This window comes from Myxocyprinus asiaticus, chromosome 22 (genome assembly GCF_019703515.2).
Source record: "Myxocyprinus asiaticus isolate MX2 ecotype Aquarium Trade chromosome 22, UBuf_Myxa_2, whole genome shotgun sequence".
NCBI lineage: Eukaryota > Metazoa > Chordata > Actinopteri > Cypriniformes > Catostomidae > Myxocyprinus > Myxocyprinus asiaticus.
Window position 1 is genome coordinate 31,810,048 of NC_059365.1, and position 25,250 is coordinate 31,835,297.

At 42.4% G+C, this 25,250-nt stretch overlaps 1 protein-coding gene across 2 annotated transcripts in view; it reads right to left on the minus strand.

The window, feature by feature from the left end:
• Nucleotides 1–25,250, minus strand: part of LOC127413035 (follistatin-related protein 5-like) — a 251,700-nt gene that overhangs the window by 44,242 nt on the left and 182,208 nt on the right. For both annotated transcript variants that reach the window (XM_051649838.1, XM_051649837.1), the window contains exon 10: nt 16,693–16,827. In XM_051649838.1, coding sequence (XP_051505798.1) covers nt 16,693–16,827 — 135 coding nt within the window. The remainder of the gene's footprint in view (nt 1–16,692; nt 16,828–25,250) is intronic.

Here is a 25,250-nt window from a genome sequence, read left to right on the forward strand (position 1 = left end):
TAAAACAAATGATGATGTAGAAGAAACATACAGAAATGTTTTTAATAGGGTCACACAATATGTGAAGCACTTCAGCAAGTGTAAACAACAATGCTGAAAATGCATTATGTTTTAGCATTTCTGAAAGGTGAGAAAGTGAAAGAAATGTTTAATTTTTTTGCCATACTCCATACATACAGCGCACTATATGGTTAGGGGCCATTTACATAAGACATCTTCTTGCGATTAAAAACAGCTAGATGGAAAAGAATGCAGGGGTCTCTAAACATATTTATAAACGCTAAACAATTTTTAACTTGACATGCCATCTAAAAATGCAATGCTTGCGGCATAGGTGCAGTGCCATAAAGGGGATGAAATAAAAGACGCAACTTTAACCCTTTTTCAAAAAGGGTTTTACCATGCAAACTGTCTAATAGCTAAAGCATAGCATGATGTTACCACACTAATTACAGAAATGCAACTCACTGAAATATCAAAAAATGTAAAGAAAAATTCTAGATAAAATAGATGGCTAGTACATCATCATGACAAATCCCTACAATTAATGATGACCATGTGTGACAAGATTAATATAATTAGACTAAGTACTGACTTGGACTTCAAAAATTTCCATATACCATTGCCTGCTTTCTTCCGAATGGCCACACAGCATACTGTACAAACCATTATTGTTGTATATCGTAGCTCTATTCACTTAGCCTACAGAAGAAAAAAAAAAAAAAAAAAAAAACCTGCCAATGGAGCTCTGAACTGCAGAGATGAGCATGATCACTGGCATATCCCAGTATGCAATGGCAAAGAGATGCCTACATTGTTTTGATGGGCCAGTGTGTGACAGAGCAGAGCACAAAATTACAGGGTGTGGAATGATAATTCTGACAGCTTCCCTACAGTAGAGGCTAGACTGCCTGATTCAAAAAAACAAAAAACAGGCACATGGACAAGCATCCCATAACAGCCTCTTCTTGCTTTATCCTGTAACAGCCTCTTCTTGATTCTTTCATGGCACTTGCTCACATATGAGAGTTTTGTGCTTGACTGTGGAATTAAGGGTACTCAGAGACACTTTGTTTATTTTCAAGGCCTATTCTCTCTGCATCTGTTCAGTTGTTTTTATTTTCATCATCTCCCATGCAATCCTATAATCTAACAATGACACAGCTGCATACGAGACCACAGGGAGATCAGTATTATTATTGTTTGTATGCTTTCAGCAGGTGGTGTTTATCTGACAGATTCAAATACTTAGCCAGTATTTTTTCCTTTCGCTAGACAGCAACGGCATATTGTCTCCTCTTTTTAGATGATAAGCATGATCACACCTGAGTGCTTTGCATCATCCCAGCCTCAAATCGCTCGTCTGGTTAAATCCTCCTCTTATAGCACACATCTGCTGACATTTTCAAGGCAAAAATATCTTCTGGGATATGAAATGTTCTCAAACATTTGAGTACAGGCAGCATTTGCTTTACTGCTTAATTCAATTTGGTTCTTCTCGTGATTTACAAGGGGGAACAGTTGTAGATAATTTTCGTATTTTTTTTTCTTTTCTATTAGTTCAAGCCTTAAAGGGATAGTTCCAACCTGATCTCATGAAAATTACGTGACTGTGGCAACATTTTTGCAAAATGTTATTACGTAGTTCATTTCACATATCGCTGGAGTTTCGAGGTGAAATGTCTATGGAGGGGAACTTAAAGGAAGTTAAATGTTCTACCAAAAAGATTATGTTTTTAGGGTTAATACTCTATGGAGTTTTAAAATGAAGAAAATCTACCTCACTAACCTAAACCTTTAATCGAAACCTAACCAGTAGTGTCATAAATAGCAAATATGAGATGATACAACATTAACCTTAAAACCTTTATCTCTTTTTATAGTTTTAAATAAACAAAACTTACTTCCCCCTAAATTCTACATCTAAACCTAACCAATAGTGTCATAAAGCAAATGTGGGATGAACAAAACTGACCTCTCTATCCTAAACCCGACACCTAACCGAGGTGCCCAAACTTTTTATTGCAAAGGGCCAAAAATCAAACTTGATTGAGGGCAATGGGCTGAAAGTAAACGTTGCATTATAACAAACTCAGGGCCTGAAATTAATTTCTAAAAATGGGGGGTTGGGGAGGAATTCCCTCCTTACACGGCTCATATGGTGGGCATTTTTTAACTTTACAAAGGTACTTTTTTCTAACCTTATGACTCCTTTTATGTAAAATACTTTAATTTAAACAATTCAATTTTAAAATGGCATGTTTCAATAATTACAAAGTTGCACGATCTCTACATCGCATGATGTGCATTGTTACAGAAACAAAACATGTTTTCTCATTCACATATTTCCAAATATTTTGGCTATTAAATTAACATAGCATACAAAACTAATGCACTGACACAGAGGAGGTGATGACAGCATTTCTCTAGATTTGGAATGAGAAGTTTAAAAAAATTTAGCAGTTCCTTCATGCCAATTGAATAAAACAATGCAAAAATAAACATTTAACAATGAATCAGAGATATGATTTATACACAAAAGTGGTTAATGTAAAATTATTATTGTATCATTCATAACGTTTTATTTCACATCAAGGCAATTTAATAATCCAGATATTACTTTTGTTAATATTATTATTAACTACATTGTAGCACTTGATAATTGTAGCACGTGAGCACGACACTGACTGATGCGCAGCATGAGAAGCGGAGTGCCCGTCTGTGCGCTTTTATGGCATGAGCATCCCCCACTGACTCGGCATTATCTGCACAACGGATGGCACGAAACAAATAATGTTCCGTGAAAATTCAAATGAAGATCACGATGGATATATTTGGAACTATATCAGATTGCAGGGGAATTTCCGACCTTGGATGGAACTAGTGATGGAGATGAGAGATGTAAAAGATGTTTAAGTGTCTTTCTTCACCATAAGCCTACAGCTGGTACATTACACAAAGCATTTTTGTTATTTCTGCCTTTCTTGCAAATGTGCTGCATTATGAGGGAGCGCCATGATATGAAAGACGTTCACCATCACATGCGTGCAATGTTTACAGCTTAGTTGATTATGAACAGGAACAATATAGTTTTATTGTGTCGCTCGCTTACGAGACGCTGCGTAATTCCATTTGCATGTGGAATTAGCAGGTTTTTAAAGGTTTATACATATATAACATCTTAAGTTCAGTAACTATGCGACAAAGTGTGCACTCACACTAAATTTAACAAGTGCTTAAGGTGCTGCTGACAGCTGCAAGAGAAAGAGGGAGAGGCAGAGCGGATTTACTCATACAGCTTCTGGAATTACAGTCTGATACAAAAACAAGTTTATTGATTTGATTTGTTCATCTGTATCTATTGGTTTACTAATTCACAGCTGCACTGTAAAGTGAATAAAAGTGTGCGGGAATTTTCAGCATTATGAACGTGGAACTTGCGGGAATGATTAAACTTGTGCGCAATACCTGCAATCCTGAAAAAAATTTCAGGCTCTGCAAACTGCATTATATTAAAATATGAAAGTTGCCCTGGTTCAGTTGATTTCATTTTATATATATATATATATATATATATATATATATATATATATATATATATATATATAAAATGCATCAATAGCATTTTTTTGACCCCCTCTTATCATATACGGCACGGCGGGCCAAATCAAAGGTCATCACTGGCCAACTTTGAACAATTGCCTGTGTTCAAAGTCCAATGCTCTCAGTTGCATAACTTTGTCATGCTTGAATAAGCCTGTAAATGTAGCTGGTTATGTGATGCAAGAGTGTATTATCTTTAAAATCATGTGTTATAGTGAAAATGTTTTGATGCAATAAGATAGTACTGTGTGGAAAACAGAGCAAAAAATATGATTTATGAAGTGTTAATCTGCCGTTTTACTTGCGATTTATTTGGAAGTGAATTTTTGTTGTTGTGCCTCCTGTTTTTTTGTTTTTTTTTCACCAGAAAACTGCAGCGATATGTAGAACGAGGCACTTAAAACTCATTTTGCAGAATGTGAGGAGCACTATTTGAATGATGTGCAGAGTTGCCAACTATGTACAGCATTCCAAATCACCCTCTTATAAGGTAATATAAGATAATAAGATAATGTATTTTATAAAGGAATGAATGACTTATCTCATGACATCAAGGGAATTACATCATCGAATTAGAAATGGTGGAACAATATTAAACTATTGACTTTAAGTCACTGATTATTTATGACTCATCACTTCCATCTGTTCTTCATCATCCACACCTGTATTCCATTCCCTCATTTAGCTCCTTGTGTTTAAATACCCTCTAGTTTTGTTCATTCATTTGTCAGTCCTTGAAGTGTCACGTTGTGTAGTTTGTTTGAGATGTATAGCTTTATAGTTTGTTCCACTCCAGTGTTTGTTCCACTCCAGCGTTTGTTCCACTCCAGCGATTACTATTGAGCCTTTTTGTTTGTTTCCACTCCAGCGTTTGTTCTACTCCAGCGATTGCTATTAAAGGATTTAAAGTATTTACTCCTGCATCTCCCAGTGTCTCCTCTCTTCCTCTCCTTGAAACAAAGTTACACCGGAAGTATTTTTCCCATTTATGTTTTCCTAAGGGATTTCATAAAATCCTTAATAAAAGAGTTATAAATCATGAACCAAACCAACCAGCTCCGAGATGAATCACAGCATTATAAACTTTAGTATGAAGCAAAAAGGTATTTGACAAAGATAAAGGGACTGTGTCCATCATGTTTCAGTTGAGGGAATGAACTACAATCCGTTGGCGTGCTTTGTTTGACACGATTATTTGATTGGTGGATCGTTTTCCCTCAGGATCATGGGTAGTGTAGTACTACCAGAAAGACTTGGAATAAATGAGAATAATCATAATATGGGGATTCTCAGATCCTTGTTCAAACCGTCAGATCGTGCCGAAGACGATGATGGCAGGGAAAAGAAACTTACCCCTATAGCCAGACGGGACCTAAACTGGTGGATGGGGGGTGAAAACAATGCGCATGAAGAGTGATAACCGACAACTGCAGAGTTATAAAGAAGATGCTGGATTATGATTGGACGAGACGCCTGAATTAAATGAATGGTGCATGTATTACAAGTCTTCCAGACAGAAATACTGCTACGCTTCCATTTCTTCACACCAGAATTTCTGCTATTAAACATAATTCTTTAAAAATTAAGATTATTAAAAAGCTTATTACTTTAATCTATCATTATTTACTCAACATAATGTTGTTATTTTTTGTGGAACTCAAAAGGTGAACTTTAAAAAATCTTCATTTAGACACTTTTCATACAAGAAGGGTTTAAAGTGGCACACTGTCAAGCTCCAAAAAGGACAAAACAACCCCATAAAAGCAGTCTACAGGACTTGTGCGCTGAATCCATACAATAGCTTTCTGTAAGAAACAGAGCTGCAGCGGAGTGGATTATCAGTAAATAATCACACAAAGCTATCCTATGGCTTCTGAAGATTTAGAATATAGTGCACAAGTCAACTACTCTTACCGTGTTTTTAGTGCTTTTTTGGAGCTTAACAGCAAATGGTCACTATGAACTGTCATCAAAATTCCCCTTTTGTGTTCCACTGAAAAAAGAAAAGAAAAATACAGCACATGGGTTTGGAAAGACATGATGGTGACAGAATTTATATTTTTTTTGGGTGAATTATTCATTTTTTTATGCTTCTGTGCCCAAAGGGAAAATATATTCTGAAATATCTAATATTTTGTGACACCTCTGAGAATATTTTCTAACATAGTGATTCCCATGCAGAGGTCATATTAGAACAAACCATCTGTCTACAATGAGTGGTGATCCAGACAGTGTAGAGCAGCTGGAGGGGAGTTCATCTGTCAGAGCAGATATCAAAGGGGCTGGATTAACTGACTCCAAATCAGTGTGGGCAGAGCTCCACTAAAGCTGAGAAAATACTCTCATACATTATGCATGCAGGTAGAACACAGGCAGCCATGACTCAAGTGGTTTGACCTGTGAGGAAACGCTGGCCTTACTCTGTACAGTGCATCACAAGGTCTCACTAAACTACAATACCCACACCTTTGAACTCAGTCTGTGGACTACATCTCCCAAAAGCTCAGCAAAACTATTAGAGGTAATGTGACTAATGACTATATGGTGACCTGCAAGGTTCCTCTCCATCCTTCACAGCCCACATGACTAAAACACAATAAACTGTCTGACTGTATCCACAAACAAACACAATGTGGAGGGGGACGTGGTCGTGTGTCTGTCAGTGGGGAGAGAGGAAGCGGTAAGAGCCATCACCTGGTGATTATTGTCTCTAAACACCTGTGTCTCATTTCAGTGACGGCGGAGATGGGCTTTAAAAAAAGCCAGCGGAATGCCAGACCGGGAGAGAGAGTTCGAGTCACACACACACACACACACACACACACACACACACACACACACACACACACACACACACACACACACAATGCTTACTGGAGCTGAACACTGCAAAGCTGTTTATGTAGCATTTCTGAGTTTATGTTCTTGTGAAAAGGCAAAAGTGTGACTGAAATCCTGAGACTAAAAGTACATTTACGTGGACTGCAACGCCGACTACTGCTTCCTCCTTTCCCCCTCGAAACTGTGAACATTACACCGGTGTCCGAAACCCGGGATTGAGAAGAAGGTTGGTCGCCATGGATACCTCACCGCCGGGCGTTCGCACCTTGGCTGGCATCCAGGAGACTAACCATCAAGCTCTCTTTGCCCAGGAACGCCGCTTCCAGAAGCTCCTTCAAGCTCAGGCTGAGGATCGGCAGGCCTTATGGAGCTGGCTATCTCCAGACGGGCCCTCCATCACGGCCCCAGAAACAGCGATGAAGCCGCACCTTGTCCTTATGAAAATGGGGCTCCAGTAGAATCTGGAGGCATTCGTGAGCCTGTTTAACCAGTCGGCCACCACCTCCGGCTGGCTGCAAACACAATGGGCCCTCCACCTGCTGCTGCTGCTTTCCGGGGAGGCCCAGCTTGCGGCGCAGAAACTACCCGCTGAGGACCGCCTGGACTACACGAAACTGAAGTCAGCTGTCCTGCAACGAGTTGGCTGCACACTGGAACAACACCGTCAGGGTTCCGCTCCCTCACCCGAAAGGAGCCAGCCACCCATTCACGTTTTCCCAGCAGCTCTATGATGCCTGCCGGAAGTGGGTGCTAGCTGAGGAAGGCCATGACATGGAGGATGTAATCGATCTGATGGTGCTGGAGCAGTTGACTGTTCGTCTGCCCCGAGGAACCACGGAATAATTTTGGGGGCCAATTGGCCGGGGTTTAAAAGTTTATTAAAAGCATTATGTGTGGATGGGTCCTGTAAACCGAAGTCTTGATGTGTGATGTGTGATGCAATGGCTGGGGAGGCGGAACCAGGGCCGTCTACAGCTGCTTAGCCTCAGAGTGACGCAGGAGGGGAATCCTCCAGCATTCCCGCCCTTAGGGAATTTCCAGAGGGTGATTTCCCTCTAGAGCAGTCACGTGACGAAACCCTTAAGCATGCCTTTGACCAAGTGAGAGTGATCGATGGCCAGCAGCTCCAGCCTAACGTCACAGTCACATACAGTTGAAGTCAGAAGTTTACATATACTTAGGTTGAAGTCATTAAAACTCATTTTTTAATCACTCCACTGATTTAATATTAGAAAACTATAGTTTTGGCAAGTCATTTAGGATATCTACTTTGTGCATGACACAAGTAATTTTTACAACAATTGTTTACAGACAGATTGTTTCACTTTTAATTGACAATATCACAATTCCAGTTGGTCAGAAGTTTACACACACTAAGTTAAATGTGCCTTTAAGGAGCTTGGAAAATTCCAGAAAATTATGTCAAGCCTTTAGAAAATTAGCCAATTAGCTTCTGATAGGAGGTATACTGAATTGGAGGTGTACCTGTAGATATATTTTAAGGCCTACCTTCAAACTCAGTGCCTCTTTGCTTGACATCATGGGAAAATCAAAAGAAATCAGCCAAGACATCAGAAAAAATATTGTGGACCTCTACAAGTCTGGCTCATCCTTGGGAGCAATTTCCAAAGGCCTGAAGGTACCACATTCATCTGTACAAACAATAGTATGCAAGTATAAACACCATGGGACCACGCAGCCATCATACCGCTCAGAAAGGAGACGCATTCTGTCTCCTAGAGATGAACATAATTTGGTGCGAAAAGTGAAAATCAATCCCAGAACAACAGCAAAGGACCTTGTGAAAATTCTGGAGGAAACAGGTAGACAAGTATCTATATCCACAGTAAAACTAGTCCTATATCGACATAACCTGACAGGCTGCTCAGCAAGGAAGAAGCCAGTGCTCCAAAACTGCCATAAAAAAGCCAGACTACAGTTTGCAGAAATGTTTTAGAAATTTCCTTGGGTCCGATTAAATAACTTTTTGGCCATAATGGCCATCATTATGTTTGGAGGAAAAAGGGTGAGGCTTGCAAGCCGAAGAACACCATCCCAACCGTGAAGCATGTGGGTGGCAGTATCATGTTGTGGGGGTGCTTTGCTGCAGGAGGGACTGGTGCACTTCACAAAAATTATGGTATCATAAGGAAGGAAAATTATGTGGATATTGAAGCAACATCTCAAGACATCAGCCATGAAATTAAAGCTCGGTCGCAAATGGGTCTTCCAAATGGACAATGACCCCAAGCATATCTACAGAGTTGTGGCAAAATAGCTTAAAGACAAAAAAATCAAGGTTTTGGAGTGACCATCACAAAGCCCTGACCTCAATCCGATAGAAAATTTGTGGGCAGAACTGAAAAAGTAAGGAGGCCTACAAACCTGGCTCAGTTACACCAGTTCTGTCTGGAGGAATGGGCCAAATTCCAGCAGCTTATTGTGAGAAGCTTGTGGAAGGTTACCCAAAATGTTTGACCCAAGTTAAACAATTTAAAAGCAATGCTACCAAATACTAACAAATTGTATGTAAACTTCTGACCCACTGGGAATGTGATGAAAGAAATAAAAGCTGAAATAAATAATTCTCTCTACTATTATTCTGACATTTCACATTCTTAAAATAAAGTAGTGATCCTAACTGACCTAAGACAGGGAATGTTTTCTATGATTAAATGTCAGGAATTGTGAAAAGCTTAGTTTAAATGTATTTGGCTAAGGTGTATGTAAACTTCTGACTTACTGTATCCATATTTTTTGATTATTAAGGACCGGTTGTATCGAGTGATGCAGGGCACTCGAACCCATGAAAATACAACCCAGTTATTAGTCCCGAAGAGCCGTCGGGAAACACTTTTCCAGGCAGCTCACCATAATCCTATGGCAGGTCAATTAGGACAAGAAAGGACACTGCACCGGTTTATGGCCTGCTTTTACTAGCTGGACATTTGTGGGATTGTGCGCAGATGGTGTGCAGCAAGCCGCGAATGTCAGCTGGTGAATCCACTGGCCACCCCAAGAGCACCATTGAGCCCATTACCATTAATCGAGGCCCCCTTTGAAAGAATTAGTTTGGACCTCGTCGGACCATTAGAATGGTCAGCACGCATATATCTGTTTGTATTAGTCCTGGTGGATTATGCAATGTGATTTCCGGAAGCGGTGCCTTTGTGCAACATCTCAGCACGCAGTGTTGCGGAGGCACTCTTCAAAATTATCTCCCACGTGGGGATTCCGAAGGAAATCCTCACAGATCAAGGCACAACATTTATGTCACATACACTGCGTGAACTTTATGTATTGCTGGGGATTAATTCGATTCGCACCAGCATTTAAAACCCAAAAACTGATCGGCTTGTCGAATGATTTAATCAAACCCTAAAAAATATGATTCGTAAGTTTGTACGCGAGGACCCCAGAAACTGGAACAAATGGCTGGAACCCTTATTATTCACAGTCCGGGAGGTCCCACAAGCCTCCACTGGGTTTTCCCGCTTTGAGCTCCTGTATGGACGTCAGCCCTGCGGGGTGTTTGACGTCATATGGGAGGCGTGTGAAGAGGGACCTTCCCAAAGCAAAAATGAAATTCAGTATGTCCTTGATCTTCGAGCAAATCTACACACACTGGGTCAGTTGTGACAGGGAAATTTGCTCCAAGCTCCAGAGAGACAAAGCCAGCTCTATAATAGGGGTGCCCAGCTACAGGAATTTGCACCAGGAGACAAAGTCGTTGTATTACTGCCCACTTCGAGCTTGAAATTACTCGCCAAGCAGCAAGGACCCTTTGAGGTTACACGGCGAGTCGGGGATCTCGATTATGAGGTCAAGTGAATGGACAGAGGCAGAGCACGTCAAATTTACCACCTCAACCTCCTTAAATTATGGAGAGATGCTGTACCCATGTCCATGGCGGAGAGGGTGGAGCTCGGGCCGGAGGTGAAGTTCAAAGCCGATCCATTCACCCCAGTCCCTTGTGGAGACCACCTCTCACCGCCCCAGCTCACGGAGGTGGCCAAGTTACAAAAGGAGTTTGCGGACGTGTTCTCCCCTCTTCCCGGTCATACGAACCTCATACAACACCATATCGAGACTCCACCAGTGATAGTAGTATGTAGTCGACTGTACTGCTAGCCCGAACACAAGAAAAAAGTGATTCGGGACGAATTAGAGGCAATGCTCAAGTTGGGAGTAATAGAAGAATCGTACAGTGATTGGGCCAGTCCGGTTGTTCATGTGCCTAAGAGTGATGGGTCAGTCCGGTTGTGTGTAGATTATCGAAAAGTCAATGCGGAGTCTACATATGATGCATACCCAATGCCCCAAATTGACGAACTGCTCGATTGGTTGGGTGCGGCTCAATTTTATTCGACACTGGATTTAAAAAAGGGGTATTGGCAGATCACCTTAACTTCATTATCCCGAGAAAAAAAATGCATTTTCTACACCGTTCGGATTACACCAATTCATCACTCTTCCGTTTGGTTTGTTCAGGGATCCCTCCACATTCCAGTGCCTCATGGATAAGATTCTCTGGCCAAATGCCGCATATGCCGCTGCCTATTTGGACGATATTATTATATACAGTAATGATTGGCAGAGGCATATTCAGCATCTGAGAGCCATCCTAAGGTTGCTGAGGTGAGCGGGGCTCATGGCAAACCCAAAAAAGTGCACAATTGGACAGGTGGAAGTATGGTATCTGGGCTTGCACTTGGCTTATGGGCAGGTACGGCCCCTAGTTGATAAGACCGCAGCGATAGTGGCCTGCCCACAACCCAAGACCTAAAAGGAGGTGAGACAGTTTATAGGGCTGGCTGGCTACTACCAAAGGTTTGTGCCTATTTTCTCTGATGTCACCAGCCCCTTGACTGATCTCACTAAAATGGGGGCATCAGATCCGGTCCAGTGGACGGAGGTGTGCCAACAGGCTTTCACGAGAGTGAAATCTGCACTCTGTGGCGGATCGCTTTTACATGCTCCAAACTTCTCTCTCCCCTTCATTTTATAGATGGATGCATCAGAGAGGGGGCTGGGGGCCGTGCTCTCTCAGGAGGTGGAGTGGGTGGAGCTTCCTGTGCTGTATATTAGTCGTAAGGTCTCTTTAGCAGGCCGGACGGTGCCCGGGCCTGAGTTGGGCGGTGAGGTTATATGGAGGGGGACGTGGTCATGTGTTTGGTGTCTGTCAGTGGGGAGAGAGGAGCAGTAAGAGCCATCACCTGGTGATTATTGACTCTAAACACCTGTGTCTCATTTCAGTGATGGTGGAGACGGGCTTTAAAAAGCCAGCAGAATGCTAGACTGGGAGAGAGAGTTCAAGTCACACACACACAACACTAACTGGAGTTGAACGCTGCAAAGCTGTTTATGTTGTATTTCTGAGTTTATGCTGACTGTTATCACTGAAGCTGATGAGTGTGAACTGAAGTTCTTGTGACTGAAATCCTGAGAATAAAAGTACACTTACGTGGACTGCAACGCCGACTCCTGCATCCTCCTTTCCCCTCGAAACTGAGAACGTTAAACACACCTACACTACAGTGTGAAAAAATGTATGTCCACATATGTGGAAAGCAAGACTACATTGTGAAATTTTAAATAACACTAAGCTATAGAAATTCAGATTTTATTTTTTATTTTTATCAAATTGCTTATTATGTTTGTTTTGTCAGGTGTGTTGGTTATTCATGTTTTTGAGATGTTACAGTCATTACAGCTGATTTTCTGTAAAGCTGAATAAATCATTCTTATTCAAAATAATGTCCAGCATCATCCAATTACTGCCAACCATGTTAAAATAAAATGTAGCATTATACAATTCTGAATCTATGTACTGATTACTATTGTCCCATGTCTGCCAAACATGTTGAGTGGTCCAAACATCATCTGCAGCCTGAAACTGAGCTTTTGGTCGGATTTTAGAATTGAATGCATTTAGCTGCATAGAAAGATATAGGATGCTCCTTTGCTCCCTATTTTGTGAATGACTTAACCTCCAGTGTGCTGTCTGTCTTCACTGGTCTCAGAACAGTTTGAAATGCACCTTATTTTCATCCTAACTCCATATAAAGCCTCTCAAAGCAAAATTTTTCAGCTTTTGGATGAACCCATTTATTCTCAATATAAAAATGCATAGTAAATATATAGGAATGAATTAACTAATGTTAATGAATAGAATCGTATTGCACAGTGATAACAAAATAAAATATAACAAAATGTATATCCAAAAGCAAAATGACCCACAGATGTGGTAGAGTTGAAAGTTATTCAAAATAACTAACATGTTTTTTCTACTTTTGAGGAAATGTGGTGCCAGTTTCCACATATGTGGACATCATGCTTATCAGCGCACTGATGCACGAAAATGAACAGATTTTTTAAAGTGGCATATTAAATGAAACTAGACACTCCACTCTTTACAACCAAACAGGTTTCAATAAAAAAAAAAACTTAAATAGATTTCTTACCAGAGGCACTTTTGTTGGCGCTGCATCCGTAGGAGTGTTTCAAGGAAATCGACGGCATGTTGTTGTGTCACGTGACTCGGTGCGACAGAAGTTTAACCCTTAATTGACAGTCTAGAGTCTTGTGAACAGTATTAAATTGTTTTTTATTCATTTAAATTATGCGTTGCGGACAATGAAGCCAAAATACAACGTTCACGCATGTGGACGTGGGGTCGCATGAGGTTAAGGTATGTGCGATTTCTCTGTGCCACAAATGGCAACAAACAAAATTACAATCTGTTTGGTTTAGGCATGAAAAAGTTTGGCCGATACCGATTTTAACAAAAACTATTAGCCGATACCAATATTCTGCCACTTACAGTACCTTATTTTGTAATCAGATCACACATTTTAAAAATGCACAAAGCTTTTTATTGTTCTAACAATAAATAATTTTAATTCAAGAAGGAATGGATCTGTTAAACATATGACAGGCCATTCATTTTAAAATTATACAGAAATGTCAACCACATCATGGAAAAATAAAAAGTTTTAACCAAAGGAACAAAACAGCCTTTTAAGTTCTATCATGGTGTAATGGTACTTGCTTACAAGTTGATTGAAGCGCTGACTGAAGTGCTGATTGCAGTCTATTTTTAAACGCAGCCTTTCGAGTTTTAGTAATAGTGCAAGACCATATTGTGATTTCAATCTTAACTCAATTAATCGTGCAGCCTTAATGGATACCATACCAATAACTCAGAAGTCAAAGTTTGCTGGTTTCAAGGCGTTTTGGATGGTTTTACCTCATCGTGTATAGGTAAGTGCCACTTTCACAACTGTCACATCTGTAAAGAGTTTTTCACATTTTTCCTCATTAATGTGAAAATGAGAATGATTAAATATTAAGCAATACATGTTTTTAGGAGTGCCAACCCTTCTATATTCTGTATTGGTATTGATGCTATTAATTAATGTTATTATTAGTAAGATTATATATATAGGCCATATAATGTATGTGTAGTGATTTGGATATATATATTGCTTTTTTGTCTGACTAAAATCCCTGCAGGAATACATTTATATTTTTTGAAAGTGCAGGCAAACATGCCGCTGCTCTGATTTTATTGTTATTTTAGTAATAGCATGATTATCGAGAATGATCTTTCAGCATTTGCAACCATTACAAATAAAAGTTAGAAACAACTTGAGAGCTGTTTCACTGGGGACACTGGGCAGGATGGAGTGGTGTTTAACAAATAACAGCTGCACAAGACCTGCAATGATTTATCTGTTTTCATAAATTACATACATAAACACAATGCACATTATCAAATTAACAGAGCAGCAGAGAGATATAAGGAACTGTGCAATAAGTAATAGAATGATTACAAGGGATGTGCTGAATGACTAATTTCACTGACGTTTAAACGGAAATTTTGAAGTCGACTAGTCTAAAAAGAAACCAACCTTCAGAAAACTGTAAAAAAAAAACAAAAAAAAAATGTGTTTACATGACCATTTCAGATACTTAATCTATTCCAAATCCAAAGCTAAATTCCACTGAAAGGAGGCATTTATCTGCGACGTGCTCGCCTTGCATTAAGATCACTGTACATTAAATATTGAACATGACACGCATTCACTGAATCAACATTAGCGAATATTTAACAGGCATATTTATTGAAAGCAATTAAATATATAGTGCAGGACCAATAGAGCAACCCAGCCTGTTCTAAACAGAATTCACCATGTAAAAGTTACTTAACATATTAAAACAGTCAGGACATTGTTGAAAATAATTAAGAGGTAAGCCAAATCTACGAGAGAGAAAAAAATGCGCTGAAAATTTGCGCGTATTTCACGATGTGCAGTCATGCAATAATCATCGATCTAAAATGACAGCCAATAACAGTTCCTATGTAAAAAAAAAAGTAGCCATAGGATAGAAAAATAGGCCTGTGATGTAGCATACAATAAACCTAATGTATTCTAAACATGATGTGCACACGGAATACAGCTGGCACCTTGTTGAAATAAACTACTAAGCTACTTACTCAAAATTAAATTTTTTGATGAGTAAAATTAACATGTCGACAAGGTCCAGTGAGAGACGGGACTTGACTCACCTGAGGCTGCTATCCTGTTCTTGAAAAAGCCTGCAGAGCGGAAAAATAACGTACAAGCATGCACAGATGTAAAGAAGACTCAAATGTGAAAACATCCATCAAACGTTTGGAAATCCGATTCCCATACCACCACCGAAGTGATTTCATAATTACTTTGCTGAGTTTGCTTGTCTAGCGAGTGGACATTTTCCTGCGCGTGCTGCGAGTGAGAGAGGAAAGAAGCACACGCAGCCTGAGGTGAAATGAAACTTAGTATCTGCTCCAGATATCCTCTTTTTAAAATTATATTTGCATTATTAATTCTATTTAAAATATGTAACATTAATATGACAGTAATTTAAGCACAGCCTCTGTAAAAATATAAAGCCAAACCTAAATGTGTAAAAATGATGATCAGTTTAATGGTGGGAAATATTAACTGACTAGTAATTTCAGTGTCGACTAGCAACATCAGAAACATTTAGTTGACCAGTCGACTAGTCTCGCACATCCCTATTAATTACAACATATTATTTCATTACATAACACTATTAACGTGCGCGTTAATCGACAATATTAAGTGACATAAATTTAATGAATATTATCCCGAATATGGAAGTTTAATGCACTCCGTTTTTTGATGATGACAGAAGCATGTAAACGAGATGACATATTGGAGAGGGAGAGATGACAGAAGTGTTTATGAAAGAGTCCATGCTGTGAGTGATCAGACCAGATGTGATTTCCCAGCACTGCTTCTCTATTCTGGAGCTGTACAGGTGTGTGAGGGAGAAGAGCCGCTGCCGATGATTCTCTCCGAAATCAACGGGCTGTTTTCACTTGCAGTAATGCAGAGCCGACCCAATCAGACACACGAGAATGATGACAGAAAATTTTAAGTTTACCCTGCGAGGGCCATCTCCGGAAGTGACAAATGTGGTAGTGTGAAATTGGCCTATGAACAATGACAGCACACAGTGGGGAGAGAGGGAGGGGTGTGCGCACACACTATAGCTCTGACAAACGCTGAATATTTAAATGTTGGATCAATGGGTAAATATTTGATGGTGATGTTAATTAATGGGGAATTGGCATCCCTGCAAATAATTGAGATCCATTCTAAAAAAGCAAAGGCTACTCGTAGATAGGTGAATCTGCGACAAGGCCCCCACGCATTGTGGGAGCTGCAGGGGGTGTCCCGTACACCACTGGTGCCTCTATAGTGGCACAGAAATTAAACATTTTACCTTTAAGCTTACAACCAACAAAAACTTCAAAAGACTTGCCTTGGTCAATTATTCCATCTCAGAAAATCTACATCCCTGTCTAACACTTACTATTCATTTAATGATAAAAAACTTGATAATTGATAATAAACTGTAGTAAATACTGTATTATTAGTATTGTATAAGTATGTATTTTCTGTTTAATATGATTTACTTTCAATTAATCCTGATCTTTATTATTATTATAATTATTTATTTTTTTTTTTTTATGTAGTGTTCTAAATTTGCTGATAAGAGTGAAATATCAGACCACTGGGACTCTTCTTCCATTATTCCATCTTCTTCTCGTTCTATTATTACATCTGAAGCTTATAAACTATTAAACGTTCAGTCCAATGAATAATGCATAGAAAAGGGAAGTGAAGCTCCATTACAAGGACAGATGGACTGCATAACATGACTTATACATACGTGTTTTCCTAGCGGAGTCCTCCACAAACAGAGAGGAGATGTCCTCGTCCACACCAGCCTCATTACGGGCAATGCAGGTGTAGGCCCCGGTGTCTTCAAAGTGAACATTACTTATGTGCACCTCACTTCCATTAGCTGAAAAGGAAATAAGAAAGAACGAAAGACTGAAGTGAACTTCTCAGCCATCACCACTCCTAAATCACTCTTGACAGAAACAGTGCAACATAGTCCTAATGGCTTAGTGAAAATGTTTTTGATAACAGCTAAAAAATGTATAGCATTCTCAAGTTGTCATGTTAGGTTTAGTGTGCACAGCAGACTGTGGAGGAATGTTTGTTGATAAGAGCCCCCACAGGGAGGATTGTGGGATTCAGATAGGATCTAGATCATGGCAAACATGTCAATCATCACAACAGTGCAACCAGAGTCTCTATAAAGTTTCTTCTGAAAGACAGGAATCGATATCTGCTTGTGTAGAGTCATGGGTACAACATTTAAGGTGTGAAATCCACTAGTGTAAAGGCTTTTGGTAAGAAAAGAAAAATGTATTGACATATGGTCTATGTTCAGACATTTTGCTCAGTTCCATCTGACTTACGTCTCTGACACAATAATGGCAAAGTTATTTGTTCTTCGTTACTGTTTAGGGCACAAGCCGTTGGGGCTGGCATTTAGAAGAGCGTTTAAATATGAGAAGTATGCTGTCCTGACAGCAGACTACATGTAAAACATCAACCAATGTGACATTGTGTTGTTATTAAAGTGTTTTCAATCACTATGGTACATGCCTCATTATATAAATGGAATCAGCATGAAATTTGTAAAAAGAAGCTATTTTAACCACTCTGTGATGATTTAAAGTAATATATATATGCAGCAGAAAATGTGTAACTTGTCATGTTTACATTCTGCCTTTATTGTGCTAATGCTAACGCTAATATGCAACACATGACCATAATACGCACAGGTTACACTCTTGTTATTGTATTTCATAGACTTTTGCACACTTAATCTAAAACAAACAAAAAATCATTTGACATAGTCTATAAAATATCTCTACACCAACTATCGTAAAAATGTAGGTACGGTTCCACTAGCCTGGGAATTCATGTTCATGGTGACTGATCTTAAAGAAAATATTCTAGATTCAATACAAGTTAAGATCAATGAACAGGATTTGTGGCATAATATTGATTACAACAAAAAATAATTTCGACTCGTCCCTCCGTTTCTTTGAAAAAAGCAAAAATCTGGGTTACAATGAGGCTGTAGCGAAGACGCTGGGGAAGTTGTGTTAAGATCCATGAGCAGTTTAATAAACGTATCAACAGTACAACAAAGTAGCAAATAAAAGGATTAACGACAAAACAGGCAAGGGTCCGGTACATAGGAGACAGTCCAGGAAATGCAAAACAAGCAAATTCGAGAGAGAGCGTGTATAATAAACAGGCAAAAGTTCCAAAAGCTCACAAGCAGGCAGGGAAATATGATAAACAGGCAGGAGTCAAAAACACAGGAAGAACAGGAATGGAAATAACGCTCAGAATTGCAGACTAGGCAGAACAAGACTTCACACTGAATGCAGGTAAACAGAGAACTTAAATAGTCTGGGATAATATGAAACAGGTGAGTGAGTAATCAGTCTGAGCGGTGGATTATAGGAAATGTAGTTTGGGAAGGGAAAGCTAGAATTCCGGAGATGGAGACCTCTGGCGGCGTTCTGGAGAGATAGCAGATGCTGCAGGTGTAACAGAGCCCTCCCCCCCATGAGTGGCTCCTGATGCAAGGAGGTTGTCTGCGTCGGGGTCTACCACAACCTCTGGGAGCGGGACAATTAGGGAAACTGTTGTGGAATTCAGATGAGAGCAGGGTCCAGAATGTCCTCAGAGTTCGTCCAGGAATGCTCCTCAGGGCCGTAGCACTCCCAGTCAACCAAGTATTGGAGACTCTGACCCCGGCGTCGAGAGTCCAGGAGCTTGTGTACCCGAAAGGCCTCCTTTCCATCAATGAGGAATGGAAGGGATCTCTGGGGGTCTTGAGAGCCCTCCTCTCTCTGAGGCGCCGTGGGTTTGAGCAAGGAGACATGAAAGATGGGGGAAACACGGTAATTAGCAGGGAGTTGTAGCTTGAAGGACACAGGTTTGATTTGATGAATGATTTTGAAAGGACCAATATACCTTTGACTTAATTTCTTGCACAGGAGCCGAAGACGAAGATCTCGGGTTGACAGCCAAACCCACTGCCCTGGAGCATAGTTGGGGCCAGGCCACCGATGGAGATTGGCCTGCTCCCGCTGTCAGTGAATAGCATGTTGTAAGTGGACGTGTGCTTGATCCCAGATAGCCTCACTGCACTGCATCCAGTCGTTGACTTCAGGTACATCGGATGGTTTCCCGGACCAAGGAAAGAGTGGGGGTTGAAAACCTAGGATGCACTTGAAAGGAGTGGTTCCGGTGGCTGGTTTGAACAGGGAATTTTTAGCATATTTGGCCCAGGGAAGTAAGCGGCTCCAGTCGTGCTGATTAATTTGACAGTATGCTCAGAGGAATTTACCTAGGTCTCGATTTAGGCGTTCAGCTTGTCCATTAGATTGAGGGTGATATCCAGAGGTTAGATTCACGTTGACGTTGAGCAATTTGAAGAATGCAGACCAGACTCAGGAGGTGAATTGAGGACCACGATCAGAGACAATGTCTTCTGGTAGGCCATAGAAGTGGAAGACATACTGGAACAGGTTCTCAGCACATTCCATAGACGAGGGGAGCTTGGGCAGGAGGATGAATCTACAGGCCTTAGTAAAATGATCCACCATGGTTAAGATGGTAGTGAAACCCTGGGAGTTGGGTAAATCCATGACAAAATCCACAGCGATATGAGACCAAGGACGACGAGGGGTAGGCAGGGGCTAAAGGAGACCAGACGGAAGCTGTCGAACAGATTTAGAGGTGGCACAAACATTGCAATTTTTAACATAGTCAGTGACCTCTGTCGCTAGGTTCTTCCACCAAAACCGGTTTTGCACTAACTTGCAAGTAGCTTGTGCACCTGGATGCCCAGAGCAGGCCGAGTCATGAACCCACTGAAGAACTCTGTTGCACAAGGATCTGGGAACAAAGATTTTATCAGGAGGGCAGTCAGTGGGACTGGGTTCTTGATTCTGAGCTTGGGTGATTTCAGCCATAATGTCCCATTGTACGGGAGTGACAATGAGGGTTGGTGGGATTATCAGGGTCACGGGGTTGTTGCAATAGTAGACCCATAAATGTAGGACAGGTCAGCTGCTTTGGTGTTCTTGGAGCCGGGTCAAAAAGGTAATGTTGAAATCAAATCTGGAGAAAAACAAAGACCTTCGAGCTTGATGGGGATTTAGTCATTTAGCAGACTGAATGTATACCAGATTGCGATGATCTGTGATAACCAGGAAGGGATGACGAGCTCCCTCTAACCAATGCCTCCACTCCTCGAAAGCGACTTTCATGGCCAAAAGTTCACAGTTGCTAACATCGTAATTTCTCTCAGCAGCTGACAACTTGCATGAGTAGAAGGCACAGGGATGGAGTTTGGCGGGAGATCCTTGTCATTGAGAGAGCACTGCACCTACTCCTGAATCAGAGGCATCCACTTCCAGTATGAAGGGTCGAGTGGGATCTGGATGATGGAGAATGGGTGCAGTCGTAAAGTGTCGTTTAAGAACATCGAAGGCTTGATGAGCAGATGGTGTCCAGAACAGTTTCAGAGCTTTTCCATGGAGCAAAGAGGTGAGTGGAGCAGCAATCGAGCTGAAACCTCAGATGAAACGTCAGTAGAAATTTGCAAAACCAAGGAAGCGCTGTAGTTTTTTTGACAGACACGGGTAGTGGCCACTTCAGCATGGCTTGCACCTTAGAAGAGTCCATGGTGACTCCCTTTGGGGAGATGACATACCCCAGGAAAGAGATGGTTGATTTGTGAAACTCACATTTCTCCATCTTGGCATACAGTTGGTGTTGAACAAGGCGGTTGAGCACCACTCTGACATGTTGAACATGTTCATCAAGGGAAGAAGAGTATATCAGAATATCATCAATGTAGACAATGACCCATTTGCCAATAAGATCATGAAAAAGGTCATTTACATAGGCTTGAAAGACAGATGGACTGTTGGAAAGTCCGAAAGGCATCTCCTGGTATTCGTAGTGGCCAGTGTGTGTAGATTGTCTTCCATTCATCCCCCTCCCAAATGCAGATTAAGTTGTAGGCGTTACAAAGATCCAGTTTGGTGAAGATCTTGGTGCATCGTAACTGCTCTAATGCTGCTGGTACCAGAGGGAGAGGATAGCGATACTTGATGGTGACTGTGTTCATGCCTTAGTAGTCAATGCATGGACAAAGACCCCCGTCCTTCTTGCCTACGAAGAAGAAACCAGAGAAGTGGATGGTCGAATGAACCCTCTTTCTAGGGACTCCGACATGTACTCCTCCATAGCTTCAGTTTCAGGTTCTGATAAGGGGTATATTTGTCCATGTGGAGGAGAGGTGCCCTGCAGAATGTCAATGGCACAGTCACAGGAACAGTGAGGAGGAAGTTGCATAGCCTTTGATTTGCTGAATGCTTCCTGGAGATCCGAATAATAATGTGGCAGAATTGACATCTCCTTCTCAGCGAGGTTAGTCGTGGTGCTTACAGGAGGAAGAGAGATGGGTTCAGGAAGGTTGAGGCAAGACTAGAAACAGGAAGCACTCCAATGAGTGATTTGTCCATCTCTCCATGAGATCTCAGGGTTGTGAAGTCTCAGCCATGGCAGGCCAAGAACAGTCGGGTTCTTAGGAGAATGAGGGACTAGAAATTGAATCTCCTCATAATGAAGAAGTCTTACTTGAAGACGGATGGGTCAGGTGATTTGTTGAATCTTGCCAGACCCCAGAGGTCATCCGTCTAGTGCTGATACATGCAAAGGAGGGACACAGGGAACAAAAGATAGGTTTATATTTGTGGCGAGACCCAGGTCAATAAAGTTACCTGCAGCCCCTGAATCTAAAATGGCAGATACATGATGTTCATTATCTAGAAAATGTAAAGTAACTGAAACTTCAAACTGTTCGATTAGAATTAGGTTTGAAAGTTCCAAACTCACCACCACGTCCCCCTCCCTAGGGGGACGAGTAGGGCAGGCAGCCAGTAAATGTCGCGACTGTCCACAGTAGATACACAATCTTTCCTGTAGACGAAGTCTTCGTTCTTTGGTAAAGAGAGAAGAAAGACCCACTTGCATGGGCTCGTGATAACTGGTTGCAGCAATGTCAGTATGTCTGCAGAGAACTGTCTAGACGACGGGCTTTAATCAGGTCATCCAGACAAATGGCTAATTTGATGAATTCATCAAGAGATCTCCCCTCATCACGACATGCTAGTTCAGCTTGATGATCAGGATTTAACCCCTGATGGAACAGTAGTTTCAAAGCGTCCTCCACCCACACTCTTTGTGCTGCTAGCATGCGAAAGGATAAGGAGAATTCAGCAGCAGATATCTTCCCTTGCTTTAAACATAATAGAAGTTCTCCCAGGTCCTTACCACCCTCAGAGTGTTCAAAAACCTCCCGTAAATGAGCTATGAAATGAGACTGTGGCAGCAGGGGCGTGGTCAAGAGTCTGTCTGGAGAGAGAGAAAGCGGTAAGGGCACTTGCACCTGAGCTAGATTATGTTTAACACCTGTCTCTAATTCCAGTGAGCATGGGGAGAGCGGCATATAAGCAGCCACGCCACCAGCAGGGAGGAGAGAGAGTCTCGCACAAGGAAGGCCACGGTACTCCTGAAGCTGTTGTGTTTAATCTGTTGTGTTTGTGAAGCTGATGTGTTTAAGTAACTACGTGCCTGTGAAGCTGATGTGTTTGAGTGGCTACGTGTCTGTGAAGCTGTTGAGTTTATGAAGTTGTAAAGCACTCAAGTGGCCGATTAAAAGTCTTACCTGAACCTGGAAAACCCGCTTCCCTGTGTTCTCCTTCCCTTCTGCTTTGAAGCTGTTACACTGGTGCCGAAATCCAGGATCCTGAATTGCACCCCATAGAGTCCTCGCAGTTGGCCGAGATCCTCAAGTCCCTTGCCGGCCTACACCAGACACACCAACAATCCCTTCTTGAGCTACATCAAGACCAAGACCGACAGTTCTTTGACATCCTCCAAGCTCAAGCAGAGGACCAGCATGCGATTCGGAGCCTCCTCAGCCAGGAGAGAGCCCCGGCCGCAGCCCCGGACAACCACAGCCCCCTGCCCCCATACACGCTTCTGAAGATGGGGCGGAAGATGACCCAGAAGCCTTCCTCGACTTGTTTGGGCGAACCACCGAGATCTGGACTCCTCCCGTTGCTGTCCAGGGAAGCCCAGCTTGCTGCTCAACAGCTGCCGGTGGCTAACCTCCTGGACTACGAAGATCTAAAGAACTCCATCCTGCAGCAGGTTGGCTGCAGTCCAGAGCAGTACTGCCAGCTCATCCGGTCCATGAAGCTGGAGAAGACCGGCTGCCCTTTTGCCTTCACTCAATGGCTCAGAGACACCTGCTGGAAATGGCTGCTGGCGGGGGATTGCGACATCGTGGGAGCTGTCGACCAGGTGGTGCTGGAGCAGCTAGTCCATCGACTGCCAAGAGGAATGGCGGAGTGGGTTCAGTGCCACCGCCCTGCGTCGCTGGAGGAAGCTTTCCGACTGGCAGAGGACCATATGGTGGCGTACCCGAGGGCGGAAGAGACCTCCCATTCTCCCTCCCCTCCCCCTGTGTTTTCCCCACTCTCTCCCCCCTCCCCTCTTCTCTCTCACTCTGCTCTCTCCCCAGAACCCGTTCCTGCCCCGTGGAGGCGAGGAGTCCCACCACCGAGGCCATTTCCCTATGTGTGGGGGTCGGTACCACCAACATCTACGGTGCCCCGCCGCTCTCCCCCTCAGGTGGAGGTGCCTGCTAATGCAGGTGCGGGCATAGCGCCTGGGCCAGTCTGCTGGAGTTGCGGAGATCCGGGACACTTCCGGGATCAGTGACATGTGATGGAGCTGGGGACGGTGGTCCGGATCCCTGACACTCCGCAGGCTGCACCCGACCGGGCTGGAGCGTACGGATACCGGTAAGTGTCAAGGGGGGTACTCACCAAGCATTGGTGGACATGGGTTGTAATCAAACCACTATCCACCAACGCTTGGTTCAACACGAGGCTTTGGGCATAGCTAAAATGGTGAGGGTGAAGTGTGTGCATGGGGATATTCACAACTACCCTGTGGTGACCCTTGTGATTAAATTTCGGGTGACAAAACAAAAAAAGTGGAGGCCATGGTTAGTTCCCGCCTCACCCATCCGCTGATTTTGGGGACTAATTGGCCTGAAGTTAGAAATGTATTAAAGGGAATATGCACGGATGGGTCCTGCACTAAAGCAATGAGATGTGAAATGTGCGATGCTCTGGCAGGGGAGGCAGAGCCGGGGCCGTCTTCGTCAGCTCCACGTCAGGATGACGTGAGGGGGGAGAGGCTGCAGCCCCTCCCATCCTCAGGGGATTTCCCAAAGGGGATTTCCCTTTGGAGCAGTCACGAGATGAAACTGTCAAGCACGCCTTCGACCAACTGAGAGTGATTGATGGTCAACAACTCCAGCCGAATGTCACACTTTCATATCCCTATTTCACAATTATAAATGAGCGGTTGTATAGAGTGACGCAGGATGCTCAAACAAAGGAAGATACAACCCAGCTCTTAATACCGCAGAGCTGTCGGGAAATGGTGTTCCAGGCAGTTCATTATAATCCCATGGTGGGTCATCTAGGGGAAAGGAAAACACTGAACCATTTCCGTTTTTATTGGTCAGGCATTGGCGGCGATGTCTACAGGTGGTGTGCGGCTTGCCGTATAGGTCAGCTGGTGAATCCGCCGGCCACCCCAAAAGAGCCATTGCGCCCCCTTCTGCTGATCGAGGTCCCCTTTGAGAGAATTGGCATGGACCTTGTCAGGCCATTAGGATGGTCAGCATGCAGACATCAATTTGTATTGGTCCTAGTGGACTATGCAACGTGATATCCGGAAGCAGTGCCTCTACGCAGCATCTCAGCACGTAGTGTTGCGGAGGCACTCTTCAAAATAATCTCCCGGGTGGGGATTCCGAATGAAATCCTCACCGATCAGGGCACAATCTTTATGTCATGGACACTATGAGAGCTTTACAAATTATTGGGCATTAAGTCAATTCGCACCAGCGTTTACCATCCACAGACAGATGGCCTGGTGGAGCGATTGAATAAAACCCTTAAGAACATGATTTGTAAGTTCATGCATGAGGATGCTAGAAACTGGGACAAATGGCTCATCCCCTGTTATTTGCAGTATGAGAGGTCCCGCAAGCCTCCACTGTGTTTTCCCCATTCGAGCTGCTGTATGGGCGGCACTCGTGCGGCATGCTTGATGTCATACGTGAAGCTAGGGAGGAGGGACCTTCAAACAGTAAGAATGAAATTCAATACGTTCTTGATCTTCAAGCAAAACTCCACACCTTGGGGCAACTAACACAGGAGAATTTGCTCCAAGCTCAAGAATGACAGAGCCGAC